General features: G+C 52.4%; 1 protein-coding gene, 1 long non-coding RNA gene and 2 other non-coding genes across 5 annotated transcripts; 3 read left to right on the top strand and 1 right to left on the bottom strand.

The window, feature by feature from the left end:
* Positions 1-936: 936 nt before the first annotated feature.
* On the bottom strand, positions 937-7,104 carry LOC119142804. 2 transcript variants are annotated; one of them, XR_005102425.1, is made up of 5 exons: positions 6,642-6,973; positions 4,825-4,939; positions 3,886-4,052; positions 2,830-3,266; positions 937-1,423 (listed from the first exon to the last, which is right to left on the bottom strand). It is a non-coding gene; the product is annotated as an uncharacterized LOC119142804 (long non-coding RNA). The 2 variants fall into 2 exon arrangements; XR_005102426.1 differs by lacking the exons at positions 937-1,423; positions 6,642-6,973 and adding an exon at positions 7,063-7,104 and having other exon boundaries at positions 2,971-3,266.
* Positions 7,105-7,107: 3 nt separating this feature from the next.
* On the top strand, positions 7,108-10,081 carry RPS11 (ribosomal protein S11). The gene is made up of 5 exons (XM_037376175.1): positions 7,108-7,234; positions 7,541-7,672; positions 7,895-7,970; positions 8,875-9,004; positions 9,909-10,081. The coding sequence occupies exons 1-5, from the start codon at positions 7,220-7,222 to the stop codon at positions 10,030-10,032; spliced, it is 477 nt and encodes a 158-aa protein (XP_037232072.1). The 5' UTR covers positions 7,108-7,219; the 3' UTR covers positions 10,033-10,081.
* On the top strand, positions 8,313-8,405 carry LOC119143908. Its single transcript, XR_005102876.1, has one exon. It is a non-coding gene; the product is annotated as a small nucleolar RNA SNORD35 (small nucleolar RNA).
* On the top strand, positions 9,214-9,307 carry LOC119143906. Its single transcript, XR_005102875.1, has one exon. It is a non-coding gene; the product is annotated as a small nucleolar RNA SNORD35 (small nucleolar RNA).
* Positions 10,082-24,941: the final 14,860 nt, after the last annotated feature.

Raw genomic sequence — 24,941 nt, forward strand, 5'->3', positions numbered from 1 at the left:
GTGAGGTCAATATACTGGACTTCGGGCAAATAAAAAATTGCCTAAGATGGGAAAATAGTTTGCAATTTGGCTACAAGAACTCTGGCTGTCTCCACCTGCTCAGGACTCTATGTGACCCACAGACCTTCACAGATAGACTGGAGCTGACGGGGTTTGAGCCTTTAGCTGTACTATAGGCTTGGACTATTTGAACAAGCCTCAGAGTTTAGGCTAAGTTCATGCAATTGCCATTAACTTCACCAGGTTTTCAGTACTTAATGACAACCTGTAACTTCACAACTAGAGTCATGCAGAGCTGCAAGAGCCACAGGAACAGTTGCACATTTACACCAAAAAAAGAGAGAACAAAGCACTTCAGCAACAGCAGAAGAGGACACAGGACCTCATGTACAGGGACCATGAGCCATGGTGCAGAAGGTTCCCTAGCTGGTTTGGAGGTCCTTACTGATTTTCCTGTGAAAGCTGGTATAATGAGCAAACTGGGATTCCCCTGGTCAGCTGGCTAATCGGAAGTCAGTACTGGACTCAGAAAAGCATTTCTCAACCCTTTGCCACCCACAGGCAATTTCACTTCTCTGGGAATGAAAGGCCACACCTCAAATACCGTGTTCAGTTTGGGGCCCCTCACTACAGAAAGACACTGAGGGGTCAGACAGTTCATTTGCCTAAAATGCCACTGCAGTCATCCTAGCTCTCAGCGACTGAGTTGCTCTCAGCAACTTACATCGACTCTCTCAAGCTCCTGGGACCCCCAAACAAGCTTCACCCTCCAGCCACCTGGCAGATGTTTATGGTCTTCACACACCCACAAGGGATGGTCCCTCTTTGCCATCCCCGTGGCAGTACAGATGGCCATCCTGTGGTATTTTGAGGAAGAGAGGTTTCTTGTGCCGCTGACTCTGCGCTGCCTTACCCCAGGACAACTGCTCCTTGCCATGGAGTGGCATAAACCCCTGCTATCCCTCAACAAGTAGTGTGGGGAGCTCCTAGTGCTCTGGGGAATACAGATGGGAGAGATTTCTGGCAGTGCTCAAGCTCCCGACACCCCACCTTGTGCCTCTGTGGAGCTGAGGTATGCCTGTGTGAATACTGAGCTGTGCCAGGAACGTGTTAAGCCACTGCTTCAGAAAACCTGACCACCACAGCTGTTAACAATCACTGAAAGATCTAATGAGACGTTAACAGGAGGGATGTCAAGAAGATAACAAACAAAATATTTAATGGGCTGCTGCTTTAAAGCACTTAAAGCCTTAACTTTGTGCTTGGTCAAGCACAATTTGCTGTTGGTCAAATCCATGTCAGCTGCTCGATTACCTTCCTGTGCTTCATTTGTTTGGAGACAGGGATCACAAGAGGATATGCTCTATGTTCTTTCCAGGCTGAGGCTGACCAGTCCATAACAGTCTGGACTCTCCTTTTCCTTCTGAAAGATTAGAGTTGCATTAGCTCTCTTCCAGATATCAAGAGAATTCCTTTAGTCACCCCAATTCTCCACAGAGGATAGACAGGAGCCTTAAAATCACACCAGACTTGAGAACCAGGGGGAAAAAAACCCCAACTATTCAAGAGTTAAGCTGCAGACTAGGGTCAGGAAAATGGGTGTCAAGGGGGTCAGATTGCCATGGCTCAACCCACTCTGCACTGCACTTCATAGAATCATAGAAAGGACCTTAAAGACCATCCAGTTCTAATCCCCCCACCATGGGCAGGGCCCCCTCCCCCCAGCCCAGGCTGCTCCCAGCCCCGTCCAGCCTGGCCTTGAGCCCTGCCAGGGATGGGGCACCCACAGCTGCTCTGGGCAGCCTGTTCGTATGTCTCACCACCCTCACAGAAAAAAATTCTTCCTAGTATCTAATCTAAATATCCCCTCTTTCAGTTTAAAGCCATTCCATCTTGTCCTATCACTATATGCCTTTGTAAAAGTCCCTCCCCAGCCTTCTTGTCAGCCCCTTTAGGCACTGGGAGCTGCTCTAAAATCTCCCTGGAGCCTTCTCTTCTCCAGGCTGAACAACTCCAACTCTCTCAGGCTCTCTTCACAGGAGAGGTGCTCCAGCCCTCTGATGAGCTTTGCAGCCTTCTCTGGATTCACTCCAACAGCTCCGTGTCCTTCTTAAGGTGCAGTAATCTGCACCCTGCTTTCTGCAGAAGCTGAATTCAGTCAGCACCACTGGGCACGCATGGTACAGGATGAAGTCTATGGGTTGTCTCCCTCCAAGCCCATCATGTCCTTGATTTTTCTACCTCACACAGTACTCCTGGTAACCCTGAACAGGGCTGGCTGATGCCCCGTTTCTGCTTGCTGGCTGGCAAGGCTCTTGTGAGCAGAGTGGGTGCCATAATTGTGCCTGCAAGCTTCCAGAGGCACCCTGGCTGCTCTGCTTGGTGAGCAGGGTGCATGGCCACAGAGAGGTACTGTCCCAGCACGCAGCTCTGCCCTGCTTGTCCACATACTGGTTTGGATCTGCAGGAGGAGATGCAACTCTCGTTGGTTCGTCCAGAGCTCCCTTATAGAAACCCAGAGGGGTTTGCTTTTTCAGAGCACCATTGCTCACCTGGCCTGGGAGGAATTCATCAAGTTAAAAAAAGGGCTGAAATAGGGACCATTCCAGCTTCCAGGGAACAGGACAGCTACTGAGCCCTGCTCAGTACTCAGGTTTTGAGAAGCAGCAAGAGTAGAGACTGCTGAACACCAGCACAGGCTTGAAATTAGCCAGATGCTAGTCACAAGGGGCACATTGGCAGCTGTAATTCCCAAACTTCACCAGGATGCAACATGCACCCGGAAATACAGATGGGCCCAGATGTGTTACCACAGTCTTTGCACCTTACCTATATCAGCTATAAAACATAACGACTGGACTCAGCAGGGTGACAGACAACCCAGTGACTACGGTGATCTGGCACAGATGCCTTGCATGTATCCCCGTCTGAAGCTTGCTGCTATCACATCAAAACACTAGGGCACAAATATCACTTCTGAAACGTTTCTCTCTTCTTGCAATGGATTCAGACAATTCTGTGCACCAATTCCACCTGCCCACAGTGAGCGTCAGCAAAGCCCATCATCAGAAATGCTGCACAGGCTGCACGCTCTTAATGAGGCACAAAGGAATCTGTGTTGGTTGGCCCCTCGGCACACTGGGTAGCCAAAAGGTATTGCCATAGCTGGACCCAGGTAGGCTGCAAACTCAAGTACTATCCTGAGCAGACTGGCAGGGCATTCCTTGTTCTTCTGTGGGGCCGCTTCTTATAGAACACAGGACTGACTGCAGAAAAACATATTACAAGTGAAATAATGAGCTGACAAAGATAATGGGACAGTTAATACTAAATAAATACTGAGTAACTATCAACATCCTAACAAAGGCCTAAATGCGCCTTCTGTGGCACTGTGAGGAAGAGGATGTGCAGATAGTTCAATGTCTACCTAAACAATTAAAATATGCATTGAGCCCACAATGCTGTAAATGTTTGGTGCTGTGTTTGGTGGGAGTGCTGTGTACAGATAAAGTAACTGACCACCTGACACAGGACAGACAGGTGATAGGAATGCCACCCTCAGAAGACATAGAACAAGGATCTAATTGAGCTAAGGTAAAAATGAAACCACGGTTTGAATTAATTTCTGTCATGCATTTAGACCCTAGTGTGTATAACCATCAATACATTATAATCTCTACTGTCTACAATCAGTACTGCGGGGATTAAGAAAGCAGACTAACAAATTCAGCACTGACTGTACCATCAGGTGAGCGAGGCCAAGAGCCAGTCTGCTCCCAGAGTGGATCCCACTGCAGCCAGAGGCCAAGAACCAGCCCCCTGGAGTGTCTATAGGATCCATGTCCATGGAAAGCTGGCTGCACTCAGCAGGGAGAGGACACCCACCTTCAGACCCCAGCGAGTATCTCCTCTCTGCCACGTCACACCACACCTTCATGCTTCTGTTTTATTGAGCCACGCATGACAGCACAGTAGAAAGGGCAGAAATGCTTATCTGGGAGGGACTTCAAGATGGCACCGAAACCAAACATGCACACCGGGAAAGGATCAGGCTGCCCAAACAGAGCACATTCAGTAGCTGTTAAGTCTATTTTAAAAAAATCAGTGAAAGCAGTTCCATAATCTCTCATCATAACCTGATGCTGCAGGTCATAAAACAAGAACACAATTTTCTGGTTTCTTCCTGTGTCATTTCAAAGTGCTTCAGAACCTTCTCTCGCTGCCAGAAGAAACACACTTCCAGGCAGTCACTAGTTTCCTCAGCTCAGTCTCTGAAGGTGCTGAAGCTTCCTTGAGCTTCCTCTGAAAAGGCAATATGGCTTCTGCATATTTCCTTATGGCAAAGGCTTGATGGTACCTCCTACAGCCAGACAATGCTCAGAGGAAAACCCCCTCTCTCGCCACACTATGTCTATGATTTACCTCTATTTCCTCCTTGGACCCACACAATGTTCTGAAGCTGTTTCCTGCTGCGGGCCATCAGAAGAAACACAGCCTTACACAGAGGGCTGCTAGCAGGATCAGGGGAAACGCCCTCATGACACAACTCAGGGGCACTAGTAACTCTTGGAGAGAAGACTCCTCACCTCAGTCTGGACATGTTCTGGTGGAAGAACCTCTTTCTTTGCATTCTAGCAGCCTACCAATATGCATATTCTCTCCTAAAGCCACAGCACTCTGCTGCTGATTAATCAGGGGTTAATCAGGGATTTCTGATTAAGCCACTGTCTGAAATTCCCTTTTGCTCTGTTTTGCATCATCAGGATCAAGCTCAGCAGTTTGACTCCCCCACCTTCCTCCCTCGTTTTGAACACAGTTCCATACCACAAAGTGGCAGCTATTCTCCAACTGCCGCTGCAGATGCTGAACTCAAAGACAAGACTCTTGACTGGCGGCAGGTTCATCTGAGCAGATGCAAACACCTACAGAATGTGCTCACCTAAATGAGAAAAAGATTGCTATTATTTCTTTATTCCCCTATTCTTCACAATTCATCATGAGTTAAAGGCAGCAGATGACTGAGTTTCATTTTTAGTGTCAAACAAATTAGTAAAGAAATGGTATTTTATTTATTCATCAGCTTATGGATAATTTGCAGAGCAGAACAGTGTTTTTCAAGAGAATTTAGTTACATATCTCCATTTCAAGCTGCTTTTCCCCTGAGAGTTTGAAAGGCCTTTGAAAACAAACACAAAAATCCTTGAGGTCTTCCTACCACCTGTCCAAGACCACAACGTTGTAGTGACCAGTGCAAGGGCCCATCTAGGCACTTACTAATCACAAAACCACCAGTGTCCCAGCGACCAAAATTTAAAAATATTTCTGCCCTACTTCAGCCCACTGGACAGGATCATCCCACTGCCCCATCTGGGTTGCAGATCTGAAGTCTCTTCTGAATCAAGGTTTGCTTTGCCTCATCCACATCCTAGTGCTGAGGATTTTCAGCCCAGACTTCCTGAGCTGCACGTTTTTGCTACATATTCAGCAAACACAAATGGATTTTTCCTCCATGAACCTGTCTAGTCCCTCCACAAGCCCCTGTAAACTTTCAACATCCCCAGTTGCTCATTGAGGAGTTCTGCTATGGCTTACTCCTGTACAAAGAACAAACTGCTTTTTATTTTGAAACTGTTCCACATCAGCCCTCATTTCTCATGCTGCAAGAGTCAAATCAGCATCCACACAAGGTAGCTCTTCATGGCTAGAAATTACTTTGCTTTCAGCTACTGAAGTTCTCCCTGCACTCAGCCCCTAAGGAGGCAGACAATGACTAACAGAGAACAAAATGCCTTTTAGCACAAGGGCTCTAAAAAGCCCTAAAATCTCCCTTTAGTCTTCAAACAATTGATTAATAATGCGATACGCAGTAAACAGGGAACTATATTCTGTTGGTTTAATATAACTTTATTTGCATCACAAATGATGTTAAATTATACTGATGTCTTTTTGTCAAACTACGTAAAAGCAGATTTACTGCCTTTTCTGAGGTACACTGCCGCATGTAATATATCTGTTAGCAGGAAGCCATAAACTGTAATTTAGGTCCAACTCCAGTAATATTGCTAACAGGTTCTGAAAAAGACCTTGAAGAAACAGAAGCACTTGTCTGGACGCAGAGGTATCCACCCAAAAGGTCCCCCATTTTCTGGACATCAGGCAGCACCAGCACATCTGGAGACCCCTTGACAGCATATGCCCTCACAGGTGGATATTTTTGTCCCTTAGCCCGAGACCAGGAAGAAATTCCCACCAAAACCCTGCGGTAGTTAAATTTTCCCTCACCCAAAGGAACACTACAAACCCTAGGTCTCGGTATCAATACATAATGTGCTTCTCCTGAGAATTTCCCTCTCTGCTGTCCAGGTAGGGAACCAACGCAGAAAAGGTCTCACCCCGATTCACACGTAGGCTTTACAGAGCTCAGCATCTCAGGAGCTGCAGCCCACAAAGCCAGCCAGCAAAGCAAAGAGGCACTAGCAAAGCTGTTCCACGGGGTGTCTGAACCAGTGGCACACAACTGAACTGCTGAACCACTGTGAGTCAGCCTGGGCTGTGTCGTACTCCCTTTATTTCTTAACCGTCGATGCTGCCCTGCACCTGCTCTTGGAAAAGGTCCTCCAGAAATCCTTCACTTCTCCTACCTCCGTCACGTTGTTTGCATCTTTTCCTCTTAAAACTCCAGCACCCAACATAGCAGTCACGCTGCGGCAGGAATCCTCCCTCCGCATCCTGCACGGCCGCCCGTCCCCTGATCTAATCCACCATGCTTGGGACAAGAATCTCTTGGGCTGGCGGTGCGTTCACCAAAGCGCTAGGCATCCAGCCAGCTTCTGCCCTTCTCTCCCCAGCAGCAGCCAAGCCCGGCAGCACCACAGGCGGCCAGCGCGTCCCGGCCTGCGCCTAGGCCGAGGGCGGCGGGGGGGACAAACGGTAACGGGGGCGAGGTGGGATGGGGAGTAGGGACACACAGTGACAGAGGCGGGAGGGGGGGTGGGACACGGGACTACGACGAGCCTAGCACCGCGCCCCCCCGAGCCAGCAAAGCGGAGCACGGGCAGGCACCTCTGCAGCTGCTCTGCCTTCGCTTCTGCGCGGCGGGAGGAAATGACGTCACTCAATCGGCCTCCCCGTGATGTCGCTTCCGGCTCCCTCGCCCCGCCCCTGAGATAAATAGTGCCGCGTGCGCCGGGACTTCCCCTTTCCAGCCGCGCGGTGCAAGATGGCGGACACGCAGGTGGGTGCTGCTTGTGACTGGGCCCCGGCCGCCCGGCCGGCCTCGGGACGGGCCCTTCTGGGGTCGCTGCTCGCCCCGGCGCTGCTGGAGGGCGGGGAGGATGCGGCCCGGCCCTGCGAGGGGTGACGGCGGGCGGCCTGTGGGGCGGGCGGGCGGGCCAGGCCGGTCGTACTGGGTGAGGTACTGTGCCCTGGGGGGCGGGGATTGCTGTCGGTGTCGATGTGGGGCCTGACATGTTCCCGGTGCTGAGGAGGTACCGTGCCCCAGGGCTGCTGGTGATTCTCTCCTCGCCTTCCCCTACCTCAGACCGAACGGGCCTACCAGAAGCAGCCCACCATCTTCCAGAACAAAAAGCGGGTGCTGCTGGGCGAAGGTGGCAAGGAGAAGCTACCCCGATACTACAAAAACATCGGCCTCGGCTTCAAGACTCCCAAGGAGGTAAGGCCTGGCTATCTGCAGGATGCAGGTGGGCAGGGCTGCCCTGCCTCCCGGCCGTGCTTCCCGAGCCCGGCATCTCCTCCCACTGCAACCCAAAGGCCGTGATGGTCCCGCAGACTATTAAGGCGATGTAGCTGTGACTCCTCTGAGCACGGTCACTAGGCTTCGGTGCTGCCTGACCTGTTGGTCTATCCAAATGCTGACAATTGTTTCTTTTTATAGGCGATTGAGGGCACTTACATCGACAAGAAGTGTCCCTTCACTGGTAATGTCTCTATCCGTGGCCGAATCCTGTCAGGTGGGTTGTGTAGGCACCTTAAGGAGTAATGATATAGACATAATCCCTGGACTGCCTGGAAGTGGGTACACATAAAGAAGAAATTCTTTTTTGTGAGGGCGGCGAGGCGCTGGCCCAGGCTGCCCAGAGCAGCTGTGGGTGCCCCATCCCTGGCAGGGCTCAAGGCCAGGCTGGATGGGGCTGGGAGCAGCCTGGGCTGGGGGGAGGGGGCCCTGCCCATGGTGGGGGAGTTGGAACTAGATGGTCTTGAAGGGCCCTTCCAACCCAGAGTGTTCTGTGATTCTAAGCAAAGCCTGTGAGCAGCAGTCTGGAGTTGCCTGGAAACTGCTGTGGTCCTTGAGCTGCATGTGATGCCATTCTCTCACGATGGTCTTCTAAGCCTTACCTTGAAGGGGCTTTGACGACAATGCTGCACGGCTTTGCTGATGCCCAGTGAAAGGACCAGTTGCTGGCAGTTACCCTTCCAGATGTGCTGTTCTGTAGTGCAGATGCTGATGTAATGCAGTAGCAGATAAGGTAGGGAGCATTGGTTCTAGGCAGCAGGGCACAGTATGCTTAGAAAGTCTTAAAAAAGACAAGAGAAACTTGTTTTAAAATACAAATTTGAAAGCTGTAACCTGGCAGAAAAGTGGAAAGCCATTTCTGCCTGGTAGAACACCACAGCAGTCTCCAAAGGATGTGTTGTCGTTTACTATTAAAGTAGGCAAGGAGAAATGGCTGGAATTGATAGGTACTGCCTTCAGGTGTCAGATGCCACTCATCTCTGCTGATCCTCTTGGGTAACTCTTTGAGAAATCTTTTACGTGTTAAGTTATAACCCCAGTCTCCAGCCAGTTTGCCAGTGGTCAGTGCATCCGTGCTTATGGTCATGCTCATCACATTCCCCCCGACTTCTCTTGCCCAGGTGTGGTTACTAAGATGAAGATGCAGCGCACCATTGTCATCCGTCGGGACTACCTGCATTACATCCGCAAGTACAACCGCTTCGAGAAGCGCCACAAGAACATGTCTGTGCATCTCTCCCCCTGCTTCAGGTGCGTGCAAGTTCCGGCAGTGACAGTAGGGGAGTGTTAACCCCAGGAGAAGAGATGTGTGGGAGTGCCATACATGCTCAGAACATGTCATATGTGTTGTTTATATGTATTGCTTATAATGCTGAACTCTGCTTTCACGTAGAAACTGCAAGTGTGCAGTTAAGGTGACACGTGGTTTTATTGCTGCTTCTGACCTGGAATCTGCTTACTGGTGGTGATGTCTAAACTCACGATGGTCTTCAGAGTCCCTGCTGGTGAGAGGGGACTGCTGACAACGCCAGTGGCAATTGCTGAACCGTAAGAGAGGTTCCAGTCAGTCTGCCTGTTGCCTTCTGAAACCATCCACTGTTACAGCATTGCTGTCCTTGAGAAAGCATAACAAATATGTATGTTTCTGAAGTAAGTGCTGAGGTCAGAGGGGACAGGTTCAGAGGCTGGCTCTTTTTTTTTTTTCTACTTGCATGTTTCCTAAGCCTGTCTTTGTAGTGCAGCATTTCCAGAAAAACCTGGACTAGCGTTGCAGTGCAGCTGATTTGGCTTAAGAAGGGCTTCAAGCCTGTGTGTGACTGGAAGGGAAACTCCCCACCTCTGAAGGGTTTCCCTTCTGTGCTCAGCACTCATCCTGTTCTTGAAAAGCTCGTGTTTAGCCTTGTCTTTTGAGTTTGAACTTAGTGTGGTCAGACTCGGAAGGCTTTGTGTCAGCTGCTGCAGGGTGACTGCTGTTTATCAGGCACATTCGTCTTTGCTTAAAATTAAACCGCCTTGCTTCACAGCTTATCCAAGGTCGCTTTCAGCACTGCATTACTCGGTAGCGTTATGCAATGCAAGTGCCTGCACTGCAGAGCAAACCAACTGCATATGTGGGAAATTCAGAACTACTGAAATAGCAGCAATGTCTTTGCAGGGATGTCCAGATTGGAGATATTGTCACCGTGGGAGAGTGTCGTCCCCTCAGCAAGACTGTCCGGTTCAATGTCCTCAAAGTCACAAAGGCTGCTGGTACCAAGAAGCAATTCCAGAAGTTTTAAAAACAGCTTATGGAAGATACACAGGACAAATAAAACTTGTAAAAATGTACCCTGTGTGTGTAACCTGAAATAAACAGCATGGGGACGCAAAGCCACATGGCATGCATCGGACTGCAGAAACAGGCAAAATGAGTGCATCTCTGGAGGAAAACATGCGAGTGTTATGCAGCTATGTTAAGATATTCGAGGTTTTCTATTCAGAAATGATGACAGTTTGGGTGACGGACAAGGAGTGAGTGTTGTGCCTTTGTTGATAAATAGGGACTGCAGTATTTTTCAATGGCAGTGACTCACAGTCCAGCTGGAACCCTCAGCAAGTGCTTGGTCTGGGGTGTGTCACAGCCTGTCTGAAGGAAAGGTGCCTTGGCAATTTCTTCTCCTGGCGCCTCTATCCCAGACAGGCTTACCAAGGCTCAAATTTTTATTGTGTTGAAAAGCAGGGCACAGAAAAAAAAAAGCACGTCCCCTTTTGCTAACTGTTTTTAGTTACTTTCTGGAGAGTTCTTGTGGCTTTCCGGTTCAATACTGATGTCTGGTGTTGCCATTTCACCCCTTCCCAGCATTGCTGCAGATGGTAACAGATGGGAGATTATGTAATAATTTGGTTTAGAATATAAAGCCTCTTAGTGATAACAAAGGCAGTTGTGATTTTAAAAGATCATTTCTCAGAAAGCTTAAGTATGTATTTAAAGAGAGATGCCATGTGGCATTTTCACACTCGGAGGTGTCCGAGCACATTTTTACAAGGCTGTGGTGTCAGCAGCTGAAGGGAATGGGAGTTAACGCTGAAGAAACTGCTTTTTCTGCAGATTTTTTTTTTTTTAGAGGTGATAGTTGCTTGTGGTTCCAACAGTCATAGGAAATGTTTTTCTGGGATCTGAGTAAGCCCTTCGTAGGAAACCGATCCTGTGTTCAGGGGGGAGAAGCCAGAAGGGAGCAATGGTATGACATGGTACAGATGACAGGAGGTGTGTATGATAACCAGATGTGGAACAAGGAAACAAAATCCAGTGTTTTAAACGCATGTAGCTCAGCTGGCAGTTACCTTAACCCCAGGCTGACTCTGGCAGTGTTGCCTGTTGAGTTGGTGCTAGGAAGGGCTGCAAGAGCAATTCTGTGGCCCACAGCTTGTAGAAAACTGAATTGTGGCGACTTCTATATTAACAGGCACCTGGCTTGCAAAAGTTCAGTAGCATTTTTGTGAGAGCTGCCTTGTGCCTTTGTGGCGGGGATGTCCTCTTGCATCTAGGGAGAGTGATTCAGTGGGATCTGGGAGCAGTGCTTGCTGCGTGCCAGGCTGGAGCTGTTGAATAAAGCTGATCTCTAGTCAGTCCCATAGAGCGAAGGTAGGATCCAGAATTGTATCGGTCTATATCTTTGCATTGGTCTCTATACCTTGGTATTTTAGTGCCTACTGAGCAGAAAGCTTTTAAGCTCAGGGTCAGCTTTCACTAGGATATGAGTGGTTGTTTCCAGCAGCTGCCGGGTCAGACAGCTTTTCCTTGCTTCTGAGCGGGAAGTGTCCTTCCTGCCAGGCTTCACAGCAGCCTGTCCCTCCTTCCATGGGGCTCTACCTGAGCTCTATTTTGACAGGGATGTAACAAACTGAACCAGCCCAGTCTGGGTGGCTGTACAGTCATGCCATGGCTGTTACCTGTGGGGACCCTTGGATGAGGATGCTGGGCAGCCAGCTGCGTGGGTTTGTGGTGCCCTGAGGTTTCTCCGCTGAAATCTGTGAGCTTTGAGGGAGACTGAGGTCAGGGCTGGGAGAGAGGAGGAGTGGAGGCACAGCTGGTGGTACGGGATCCACGCAGAGCTCCAGAATGACATTCCCACCCAGGCTGGGGGATGTTGCAGCCTCCGTGGCATGTCACTGCTGGAGCAGCCAGCACGTGCATCAGCTCCTCTGCTCTGCTGCCCAGAGCTCGGATGTGCCGTCTGCCTGGAGCAGAGGGGGTAGGAGGCAGCGGGTCAGGCCAGAGCAATGAAGAGGTGGCTGGCACTTTCCGAAAGTTGCTGAGGCCAGGGCTGAAACAGGTTGGCCATAGAGCAAGTGGGAGGAGCACCTCTGGAGGTCCATCCCTGGGTGTCAAGGAGTCAGATGGGAGCTAATATATGGGAAGGCACCTGGAAAGGTGATGGTTTCCAGAGGGCTTGCCATGCCTGGGCATCTCCTTGGGGATGGCATTGTCACACTGTGGCTGTGCTGAGAAGGCACTGGGCCTGTTGCAGCAGTAGGCTGAGGGATTAGGGATGCCTCACTGGCTTCACACCAAGCAGATAAAATACTAATTATTTACCACTTCCACATACAGCAAGACCACTGCTGGAAGGTCTGTGTCCTGCTGCTATGATGTAGCAGCTTCCCCAGCGCAAGCAGTCCCTGTGGATACAGCATTCGGCATGTCTCTGCTTGCTGCCTCTTAGCAAGAGCATGTCAGCTTCTGTGGCTGCAGAAGTATGTCATCTGTCCCTTAGAAGCTCTCAGAGGAGAGAGATCAGGCCACTTCCAGCTTGCTCAGAAGCTGAAGGAGCAGCAAGACTGCAGCATCTGAGGGTGGCTGTGTGACCCAGTAAGGCTGATCTGGTAGCTTGCTGCCGCCCAATGGAGGGGTCTCACTGTCCTTCCTCCTTCTCCCTCCCAGCAGGTTTTGCTCGTTAACCAGTCAGAAAACAGCCAGCTTTTCTTCTCTCCAGGTCATTTTCTGCTGGTTTGGTGAGCTGAACAATCTCACAGAGAGGTGAGCTGGGAGGAGGGGGGATAAGTGGCCTCACTGTCAAATCTGCACCCCCCACCTTCCTTAATGTCACTGTCTTTGACAAGGATGCAGCTTGGCCACTCAGCCGGCAGCTCCCCCATCCAGAAACCTGCTTCACCCTCATTTTGGGCACCCATCAGTGGCTGCAAGGAGCCTCCGCTCATCCAGCTCTCCATGTAGGTCATCATGCCAAAGGCGTTTGTCTCAGCTGCTGAGTGGGACCCATGCACTTATCTTTGAAGAGATAAAACTACACTTTCAATATTCCCAAACCTCTTCTGGAAATCCTATTACACCTTCTAATCAGTCCCCAGTAGCTGGGCAGGGCATCCAGTATTGAACGTTTTCACTGGGGCTGGTGTCTGCTCAGAGGTGTCTTCAAATTAGCAGAAAGGCTCACAGGGAGGATGTTCCACTGCATTCACTGTAAAATTGGCAAAATTTTGGAAAATTTGCCCATTTTCACTGGCAAAATTTCACCAGAGCTACAGGGAACATGGTTAAAGGCTTTAAATGAGAGCTTAGCTTAGCCGCACTCTGCGTGAGGAACCTTGTTGTCTTTGGCGGTTTAAAATAGGTGGCTCCTTTTGCTTTCAGAAATCATGAACATTTGAGAGTTGCACCAATGGCATCTCCAATAAATGTTGTCATTAGCTGGAGCGACGGCATGTGGCGTTGGTCTGGTGTGAGGACAGAAATCCTCCGTTGTTGCCACTCCACAGACAGGCACGAGTATTTTTGGTGGTGCCTCAAAAGCAGCCCTGTGCTGCTAGTGAGGGCCCCGGGTGCTTGCTGTTCAGGTCCCCCAGTATGGGCAGCAAGAGGCTGGAGCAGACCAGGAGCCCTTCCCACCTGTGTCAGGGCACAGGGATGGACCTCAGGGCAGAGCTGGGGGGCAGCGACCAGCCACAGCCCATGTTCAAGCCACCGAGAGATGACCCAGGTTGTTAGGGGTGAGCTGATTTTGTTCTGGTCCCACATAGGGACACAGAAAAAAAGGAAAAAACATCTCATATACAGCTCAGTCTACAAAGCTGTAAAACTTGGTAACAGAGATTAATGCATCAGCCTGGTTTTAATGGAAAATAGATCATGGCCAATTAACTTCTGGAAGGAGTTTTCTTTAGCAATTGCCTAACAGTCTCATATTGCAATTACACTCTCAATTGCAGTAACATTGTCATTAAAAATGTATCAGCAAATCACAGAGTAAGTACACTACAGAGTGAATAGATTTCAAAACATATCTGTTAATTGATTTAAAGTATTAAATAGTTTGGAACTAAGGGTCTGTCCAGATCCTAACAGAAGCCATGCTGCTGGGTGAAGGTTACCAGGAATCTGAAATCACCCACGACAAAAGTTGCGTATTTTCCCCAGGCAGACAACTTGTCTCCTCCACCAAGATCAAGCTCCTGAAACCCACTGCTGCGTTGCACCCTTGTGAGGAGATCCGGGGAAGTCGCAGTCCTGGGCTCTCGGCGCCCCAGTCTTTGGGTGCAGCAGGGCAGCTCTACAGAGCGTGCATGGCAGGGTGAGAGCATCACAGGTGGAAACGCCCCAAAGTGCTTTGAAAACCTGGTGCGGGTTCAGGGGAAACCTGCAGAAGTGGGTTGGAAAGGAAATCGTCTTGGAGTTGGAGCTGAGGAGCCAGACTGCTTGGCTTAAACACGAGGCAGCTGAAAACAGGATGATTCTTCGTGTTTGTACACGGGGAGAGCATACCTGGCGCTGCAGTCGCGTGCCTTCACCTGGAAAATAAGAAAAAACGGATATGATTGTGAGAAACTGAAGATGGGGAAATCAAAAGACTGTTTGAAAAGTTTCCCTCAGGGGCAGCCTCCTGTCACACAAACTATTTTAACTCTGCTTCCAGCCCGCAAGCCAAGACTCCCTCTGGCTCAGCCCGGGCACAAGACCCACGAGCTGCTCCTGGGGGCTGCCTGGCATCCGTGTACACCCCCCCACACACACACTCCCTGGAAGCAGCGTGTGACAGGCTGAAAATGGCCTCAGAGGGATCCTTCCCCAGCAGCTGGAGGATCACAACATTTCCTTCACCCAGATACCATCACAGCAAAGGTACTCGTGGTTTTCAAACTCATGGACTCAGCCTGCTGGCTCACATCTTCAAGGCAGCATCCCCTCAGGGAGACTGAACTGGTACTTAATAAAACCAAGCAGACAGGAAAACAGATGTCGAAGCCACAAAGATAAGGACAAGGTGTTTTGCCCACATGGAGACAAAGCCAGAGACAATGTCTTGGAGCCAGCTTTTGGCTGTCTCACATCTCACTGCACACTGCAAGGACTTCCAGGTACGCCTTCAGAAACCCCAATGACACAGAAAGCCAGGGCTCGGTTCCTGCGGCTGCCTCGTTCCTGCCAGACCTGGGGAATTGGACCTGCACGGGACAGGGGTGGCTCATCTCTACCCCCCCGATATGACCATCCTGCCTAGCATCCCTGCAAGAGGGGTGCGATGGAGACGCTCTCACCAGCCCGACCTCATCCCCTCTGCTAAGTCAAGCAGCTGCCGTGCAGGAGCATCCAGCCAGCTCAGGTGGGGAGTAAATGGCACAAACACTGTCCCCAAAACACTTGTTCCCTTCCCTGTCATGCACACGGGGAACATTGTGAGCCACAGCTCTCTGCTGCTCTGCTTTGTTACCAGACATGTCCCTAATCCTTTCCATCTTTTCAGAAACAGCTTTGAGATATTTGCAAATAATAAACTGTTTCCCTGCAGCCCGGAGGGAGGCCAGCGCTCAGCCTGACAGCTCATGCAGACGGCATGGGAAAAAAAACACACGCCCCCACCTAGGACCGGCAGGGATTTATAAAACCATGCAAAATTTATTCCGAGGTTCCCCGTTTAATGGAGGCACATCTGCTGCCTGCCGGCGTGAGCCTGATCGGGGGCTGCGAGAGCATTTTGCCGTGGCATTTTGGAAAGGGGGAGTGAAGAACATTTTATATTTAGCAGTTGTTATTTACGAATTAGGAAAATAAATGCTTCTGTGCCGGCTCCGCCGGCTGTGTGTCGAGCAGGTGTGGTTGGCAACGCGTTTGCAAGCTCTGGAGGAGGAAGAGGCAAAGACAGGAGATGCCGCCAACATAGACAAAGGGCTGAGTATTGCTCAGAAGTACCCAAGGGATGCTGGAGGCTGGATTAATTGAACTGAGATTAAATTTAACTGTATGTGGAACGAGGCCATGCTCTGCAGACTAAAAAAAGAGGCTTTTTGGTATATCAGGATCTTGTCTGCTAGGAGCTAGAGGTGTGCAATACAGCTGCAAAAGGAGGGCAACAATTTCTCCAGGGTGCCTAGCGCAAAAGATCTTGTACTCGCTGAAGGCAAGCATTGGAGCTGTTGCAGAGGGCAATGGCAGGACTTCACCTGCCATTTCAGCATCCCAGGTACCAGAGAGGATAACCCAAGCCCCAGTGGGATCACAGAAAGCCTGCCAAAATAGTGGGGGAAATCAGCAGCCAACTCTAGAAGCAGTGATGTGCTGCTTAGCCCGTTTTGCTGTCTATAGCTAGGGTGGGGGGTAAATGGGAGAAAAAAGCAGGGGTAATGGGGAAAACAGCACAGTTCAGCTAGATGATGACCCTGGAGCAAAAATGAATGAGTTCAAATTGGGTGCAAATTGATCTCACCTGGAAATGAGGGGGGAAAAAAAGTCTGAGCAGCAGTGATGCAAGGTCTGGAATAGCCTCCTGCGGGCTGGTGGGGGCAGAAACCCAGAGGATTTCAGCCTGGGTGGGCTGGAGGCTGCAAGGATCTGGTCAAGGGTGATGGACCCGAGGCCACCACGGTGGCTGCATGGGTGGTGAATATCTGGGCTGGGCAGGCAGCATCAGCCAGTGCAGGAGGGCATTCCCAAGGGGCTCCCAGCAGTGCCCGCTGGCATGCCTTCGGTCTGGAGGAGATGTGGGTGCAGCTGGACCCTCCCACGGCACCAGGGCCTAGAGCAGGAGGGAAGAATTGCCCACGCTGAGCCAATTCCACACCGGGATCCCATCTAGGATGAAGGCAGCAAACACTTCCCAACATGGCTGGACCTCACCACAGCTCCCTCGGAGCACAGTGCCCATTGCCAGCAGCTCTGGCTGAAGGGAAATCCTCATCTGCCCACCGTGTTTCCTGAATAAAGACACAAGAGGCAACAGAATATTGAAATCTGGAAGCTTCTTTTGGAGGCCAATAATGAATGGTGCATTGTGTCAGGCACCTATGAAAGCCAAAAGCATAAATAATTACAAAAGGGAGTAGCAAGCCCAACTGATGGTTCGCAGATGGCGTGTTCGGTGTTCAGCCACCAGTTCTGGCAGGTGTAGATTATTGACAAGGAATAGCTGGGAGAATACACTTTTTTGTCTCACCTTCTTTTAGAATCTTCACTAAATATCTGTAGGCAATTATATTCATAGAAAAATTTATATATTTTTTCAGCCGTACCTTACGTGGCCACCCAAAAGACACAGCAGAAGCACGGCAGTCATCCCAGCACGTGGATGGTAATCTGTAAGGTCACGTGCATGGGTTTCCCCAGCATGCAGATAGTCTCCTCAGCTGCACCCCCCAACACATGCACATCCTCGCTTCCCACCCAGAGTTTTCCTCCTTTCCTGCACCCACAAGCCCTGCACAGCCCTCACACACCGTCCCCCCCAAATATCCCCTCTCACACCTCCTTGAAATAGCTCCAAGGAAGGAACTGGGAAGTCCCCAGCTGAAAGCCAAGGTGAGAACACAGCCGCCCCTCACCATCAAGACATCCACAGAGATTTTACTGCTGGAGCAGAAGCCAGGCAGCATCCCAGCACCAAAACTGCTGATGGGAATGCCGGTCTGGAGAGCAGTCCCCGTGCCAGGCCACCGGAGTGGCTGAGCTGAAGCCTAGCAAAGAGCCCCCATCACACACCCTGAGCTGCAGGGTCTCTGTGCAGACACCTCGAGGAGGAGCCTCCTGCCTGCACGCCCCAGGCTGCCCCAGCTCTCGTCCCACCAGGGCAGTCCCTGCTGTCCCCTGGGTGCAGAGGGCAACAGCTGTGAGGATCCCAAGGAGTACGGGCAAAGCAAAGGCCTCTCACCATGCTCTCCTGTGCAGCACGACCAGGCTGGGCAGAGCTGCCCAGTTCTCGTTCCCCATTCCCACCTCTGTCGTGCCTCACCACTGGGTATCTGGCTCTCCCCTGCCCCACCTGGAACAAGTGTCTTCTGATCTCAGCACGTTCCCACTCTGCACTACAGTGTTTTTTATCCACCCACCTGCCCCACCAAAGTCCATCCTTTCCTTAATTGCCTGAGCACAAGTGATCCCTGTAGAGGCATGAAGCTGGGTTAATTAGCACTGGTAATATACAGCTGTGGGCTGGCTGCAGCGGCAGCAGGCTGGCTGATGTAGAGACGGTGCAGCTGTGGCTGGTTAGGTTAAGTGGTTGAGAGCCAGGGAAGAGAGCGCAGCCAAGGAAGAGAGAGGAGGAAGAAGCAGAGAGAGGGAGAGAGGGCTTGGGCTCTGGCTGAGGCGAGACAAGGAGAAGGCAGCAGAGGGACTGGCATGAAGAGTGTGTTGGTATGGGATGGTAAAAGACCTTGTTGCAGTTTGATAGTTTGGAGAGTGCTGTGACGATCCCTGCCCATCCAGCGTCAATGTCACCCCGCAAGACTGCTGTGGGTGGCAGATGCTGACCCGTGCCCCTCCTCATGCCATGAGAGTTAAGACCAGTAGGAGCCGGAGATCTTCTTACTCAGCCACTGCTGTGCTGAGCCGGGGGTCTCTCTGCAGTATTTCAGTCCCTGAGCGGCTGCTCCTGATGTCTGGGCCCACTGGCACCGGCTGGCTGCAGCTGGGCATTGGCTGCGGGCCATGTCGGGCAGCCTCAGCCCGTGGCCCACGCACCCCGCTGCGGATGGAGCTGCCAGGTTTCTGAGATCCAGGTCTACTGAGCCAGGAGGAAAAACTTTTCCTGAGCTGAAAGCAGCCAGCACAGCTTGTAGGGGCCCCTCCAAAGGGACACTGGGCCAGCATGTTTGTTTCCTCCCTCTGGTGCTCTGTCCCCTGCTACAGGCCAGCCATCCCAAATTCTGCAGGGGCAGGGAGAAGAACCCCAAAGGTGTCTGTCCTCTCACAAGCCGAGCCCCACCTTGTACTGCAGAGCGCTGGGTCGGGCTACAGGACAAGGGGAGCTTTGACAGGTTTTAAAGGAAGAAAGCCCAAAAGAGGGGAGAAAAAAAAAAAAAAAAGAGAATAACCATAAATGCCAAGAACTGTTATTGTGAAGACATCACCATGGTGAAACAACTTTTTAACCCTAAGGATCATGAACTATGGCTAGCATGCTGCCAGCTAACAAGTACAAACATCGCTCCATAGCACTGTGATATTTATTGTTAGCAATAATAGTATTAAAGATCCACATTAGGTCTTTATCCGCTGAACAGATTCATACTCACACACATTGCAATTGTTTTGCCCAGGAACGTGTCGGCTCTCAAAATCACAGCCGAAGCCGTCCTGCCCAGGCATCCCCTAGACGTGCCATTAGCCACCATCAGAGTGATGGGAAAATGCCTGGAAGTTGTGGCAAACTTGGGCCAGTAAATCTCCCACTGGTGGGAGTACTGGGGAGCCCATGGCACACACACACACATGCATGCACGCATCCCCCATTTGCTTCTTTGGGTCTTTCCTGGTGCTTCAGGTGATGACCAGGGCCTGGAGACGTCTCCATCTGTGATTCCCCATCTGCAGTGGTTGAGCGAGGGTTTCCTCCTGCCAGGGAGAAAAAGCGACTCTCAGAAAACTTCTTGGTGAAACCTCAAATCTTTCACAGCTCAACCCCAAATCGTGTTGGCTGCCACCCCCTCCCTGCCCGAGCTGAGAAAGGGACTCGCATGCTTCTCTAGGCTCCCGGGACCGGGGTGTGGATAGGCAAATGCTGGGAGCTGTTTTGGGGGCATGCCATGCTGCTGTGACCCCATGTCCTCCTCTAGACCCAGCACAAGACAGCCATCCGCCCAGTCCCATGGTGGCTCCATCCTGGCTCAGCCTGGATGTGCATCTGCAGGGGAGGGCACGGACATCCGTTACTCATCACCATGGGCCTTCTGGGCTCAGGGACGAGCTGGCATCCCCAGGGGAGCAGGAGCTGCGCTACAAACATGGCTCCTCCGCAGCTGGCAGCAGTATCCCAGCCTCTTTGCCTTGGACAGGGCTCAACAAACATGTCCCCAGATGGTTGGGGCTGCACCTTCTGCTCTGCAGCACCGTAACAAGTGTGACCGTGCCCTGTGCAGCATCCCAGTGCCAGGGCAGTGCCGACGTGCTGGGAGCAGGAGACCGCCAACAACTCTGAGACTCAAACGTGGGGCCAGGGCTCTCCTGGGAGGCCACCACCAGGGAATATGAAACAAGCGACGAGACGAGAGATGGCAAAAACGTTGGGCAAACCCAAGCACCGGTGGGGCCAGGGCCTGTACTGTAGCCTCGGGTCTCACCAGAGCTGTCCGTTTCTCTCCCTGCACTCACAGATGACGTCCCCACCGCCTGCTGCCTCAGCTACCAGCAACACCCTGTCCCACGGGGCCTCATCCTCTGCCCACATCACCAGCAGCAGCTGCACCCAGCCGGGGGTGATGTGAGTACCCACCGTTGTTGGCGGCTTGGGGTGCAACGACTGGAGCACTGCCCCAAGGGTTGCCAGGTGGTGGGACAGGGACATGGCCAGGGCCACCCAGGTTGCTGCCAGTGCGATCTCTTCAACTTACTTCAGTTCAACTAAATATTAATTGCTGCAAAAAAGGAAAATATAAACATATTTTGAACTATGTCCAATTAATAACCTAACCCAGAAATAATTTAACTATATCGATATGCCTGTTAATGAAGAGTCAGGAGTTTTGGTGCTGCAATACAGAATGCTATCGATCACCTTGGGTGTCTCTGAAGCCCCTGCTGGGGCCACAATGTGAAAGAAGGGACCCACAGGGACCACCTTGACCTTCCAACACGATGGGATCGCTGCTTCCGTCAGAGCGGGTTGTCCTTCGACCCAAGGCAGCTCCCACGGTACTTCGCCCTCCCCAGCCCAAGTTCAGATCCAGTGCCACCCAAGACAGCCCCATGGGGTGACACTAGAATCTCACCTGGGGCTGCCAATGCCAGTGGGCAGCCTGTGCCAGTGATCTTACTGGGAGCGCTGTGCCAGGGTCCCTGCGCCAGGGGACAAGAGTCTGGTCCGGCTGCAATGTCGGGCACTGCAGGGGGCAGGGAGATGTTGAGCACAACAAGCCCCTGCCACGCTCCCTCCCTCCACGCGTCACAGCGCCTGTCCCCAAGTCCCCAGTGGCTGTGGGAGCCACCACGCCCTGGGTGTCCTGTCCCCCCCGCTGCCCCCCTCACCGCTGTGCGTGCCACTGCAGTCCCTGCACTCCCAGGACTCGGTGGCATCTTCCAGGGCAGAGCAGCACTGGCGGGTCCCACGGGAGCCACAGGAGCTGCAGACCAGGAGTCTCCACGGCCTGCGGAGAGCAACGGTACCCACTGCCACCAAAGGTCCCCGAGCAGTGGGCTGACAGCCCCGGCACTGTGCCGAGCCCAGCTCTCCCCTGCTCCCGTCCTGGCAGCCGGGGCTGAGCTGCCAGAACGCACCCTGCGCCATGCCTGGCTCAGCATCCCAGGGAACCTCCACCCCTGCCCGTCAGAGGAGACAAAGGCATCGTGTCCTCACGGGGGCTGTGGGGTCCAGGACCACCAGCACTCACCCTGCCTGCTCTGCCTGGTCGCGGCCCAGAGGGCACAGGCACTGGTCGGCGTCGCAGGAGCTCTGCCAGAGCACCAAGTCGAGGAGAGAGCCCTCCTCCTCCCAGGCAGCATCCCTGTGGGAAGAGGGGAGCACTCAGCACCGGGGACGTGGGGGACACCCCGTCGGCACCCAGGAGGGCCAGTGGGGATCAGCTGGGGTATTGTGGAGGGCAAGGGAGGCAGCGGGGAGGGTACCGACCTGTCGGGGATTTTGATGCCCAAGCGGAACATCTCTGCCTGGAAGGCTGTCATGTCCCGGCACAGAGGGCACCGAAAGTGGTGCAGGCCTGAGTGCAGCGCCTGGCCCTAGGGCAGAGGTGGCATCGGCATCAGCAGTGGCGGGAGGGACCCGTTCGCTCCCCGGAGCTGGGTGATGGGGTGACCACCGGGCTGACCATGTCAGGGACCGGGGCGATGGCGCCTACCTGGATGCAGCGGCGGTGGAACCAGGCGCTGGCGCAGCTGGGGCAGACCATGGTGTTATAACAGGGCCGCCCCGCCACCTCGTCCCGGCAAGTGGGATGGGGAGAGGCCGGAGGACATTGTGGCCTCTGCTTCCAGAGGTGGGCATTGGCCAGAAGCCCCTCTGGCAGGTCCCCAGGGGATGCATTGCACTCACTGTCCACCCTGGGGCCTGACACCGCATTTTGAGCAGGGGGGACGCAAGGAGGGTCTGGCCCCCTGCTCCGGCCATGCTGTGGGGCACTGGGTCGTGAGGGACCGGGGCGTATCACGGTGCCTTGACCTCAGGTCCATCAGCGCAGCTGCAGAATAGGGGGTGGCGGGGCATTGGGACGTTCTGGACGGTCATTCTCCAGCACCACTGGTAAACACACCCCTGAGCTGGGGGCGGTTGCGTGCATCTATTCAAGAGCCCTGGCTCTTTATGACACAGCACTGCAAGCGTGTATAGTCACCGATGGGGTTTCGCATTTGCTTAACCTGGTCTTAAGCCTCCCACGCCCACTCATCCCCCTGCCTGCATCTGGGACCCGGGGAGAGGCCCAGGGCTGTGCTGCGTGGAGAGAGGGAGCGTGGCATGGGCAGGACGGTGCATGAGGGAGGGCTGCACCCGTCTTGGGGCTGCCCAAAGGTTTGGTGGAGATGCCACTGCTGGCCCCACCGCATCTGCTTCTACAAGCCCCTGTGGTGGCAGCGCTGGTGCCAGAAGAGGAACAGGTTCCCCTGCCAGTGAGCGGCTGCAGGAGTGCAGGGCTGGGAGCCTCCCGCAGTGCCCCCCCATCTGGAATGTTAAATATTTCCTCTGCCCCGGTGCTGTGACTTTTCCATCCATCTGTCTCCGCAGGTGGGAGTGTGACACCCTCGGTGCCCAACCCCAGTGGGGACGGGCTGGCACTGGGCACTGCTGGCACCCACAAAATGGGGGGTGGTCGTGTCTGGCACCCCAGTGGTTGCGCTGCCTTCGGAGGACCGGGCTGGGCTGGAGAAAGGGGCTGGCAGGAACCTCACTGGGTGCAGCAAGTGCCGAGTCCTGCCCCTGGGGAGGAACAAGCCCCGGCACCAGCACAGGCTAGGGCCACCTGGCTGGAAAGCAGCTTGGCAGAGAGGGGCCTGGTGGGCACCTCAACCAGCTGCCCGTTGAGCAGGGGGTCTGGACCCCTTGGAAAGGTGGGATCCGGTTTGTATCGAGACCCCACGGTGAGCCCATATACCACGAATTTAACGTCCCATTGTCCCCAGTTTGGCCTGTTCAGATTCGTAACAAATGGGGTATGGGCTTGGTCCCTTCCATATTGTTTTGTCCAATGCACGTAACAGTTGATACACGGGAAATAAATCCCCGAGCCCATGAGAACACTTCCCTAAGGAATTGTTCACAAACAATGAGCTGTGAAACATGGTCGTGGGACCCAAGGGACGGAAACCTGGTGTGCCCCAGAGCTGCGAGCTTTTATTTGGCATATACGTACTTGTTGGGGTTTTCCGGCATCAGGGTTTAAACCTGGAGATCCCACATGTTTTGGAAAAACTGTCCATCGAGAAACAGCGTTGAAGTGTAGAGTATTGCCTACCCACGAAGCACAGTGGAATTTTGTGTGGGAAGGAAAAGGAAAAACCTACGACCCGTCGCCACCCTCCACCGCTCAATATCCAGCCCCTCCGAGTCCTTTCTGGAGACGTCCTCGCACCTGCGTGTGCACGGAACAGCGTGTTTACGCGGTGCTATCGGTACCCCGACCACATGCCCCTCTAGAACATTGGCCTCTGCTGACCCCAAAGACAGCCGAGGGAAACGGGATGTTCAAACCCCTCGGGCTGCACCCGAGTGGGTAAGAAGGGTGCAAGCATGTGGGGAACATCCAGGGCCCATTTCGCCCCAGGCGTGCTTCTGAGTGGAGAAGCCCACACTGAGCTGGAGATGCAGTGAGTGCAGGGGAGACCCCCAGATCTTGCCCCTGACCCTCAGCCCATGCCCAGGCTCTTCACAGTGGTGCCCATCCAGTTCCTGGGCCAGGTTGCCATAAATGTATATACAGAGGTATCTATACTGTGGCATCATTCAAACACACGCACACGCTTTTTTTTTTTTCTGGAGGCTTTGAATCTTCAAAATCAAAAGCCTCATTTAGATCAGATAACTATAATATTTGCTCATCTTGCAACATAGATTTCCAGGGAGGTTCCATCTGATACAGCTACATGTTGTCAACAAAACTACGACAGCGATACCTATAACAAGGATAGTTTGTAAGGGATTCGCTAGGCGCCCGGTTATTGACCGCCCGCCTAACTCTTGAAGCAGCCCTTTGCATCTCATCCAGTTGTTTCTGGAGATCCTCAGTAGCATTTGGGACATGTGAGCAACATCTAGTTTTACGTACCCGCATACTCCATGTGCTTCAGCCGGTACTAAAGCTAACACCAGCCGATTCTGTAAAGCACACTTGCTATTTGCTTGTACTTGTTCACCCATCAGTTTGAATCCCTTTTCCGCTGCTTTAGCTAGTGTTTCCCTTTGCCGTGTTCCATGTTCTAGCAACTATCCATCCTCTAGTGCCATTAAGCCAGCTAGAATAAAGCTGCCAAGACCCCAGTTTGCCAGTTCCAAAGTGGGGGGTCCATGCCAGGGCTCTTCTGCATTTTGAGCTCTTTTAATTTTTCCCCAATGTTTACATTCAATTGGTTTCTGTCTCCATGTGGGGCATAAGGTCGGTCCACCTAGGGTGACTGGTCGAGTTATTTTTGCAAGCTCTAGTCTCGCTGTCTAGTATCCATCTCCACTTGCCCGTACCAAGAGGCCCGGAGCAGAGAGGCCTAGGGAACAAGATTTTCCCCGATTTTGATTTTGCTTACAGGTATTCATTATCCAGAATC

This window comes from Falco rusticolus, chromosome 2 (assembly GCF_015220075.1).
Source record: "Falco rusticolus isolate bFalRus1 chromosome 2, bFalRus1.pri, whole genome shotgun sequence".
NCBI classification, from domain to species: domain Eukaryota; kingdom Metazoa; phylum Chordata; class Aves; order Falconiformes; family Falconidae; genus Falco; species Falco rusticolus.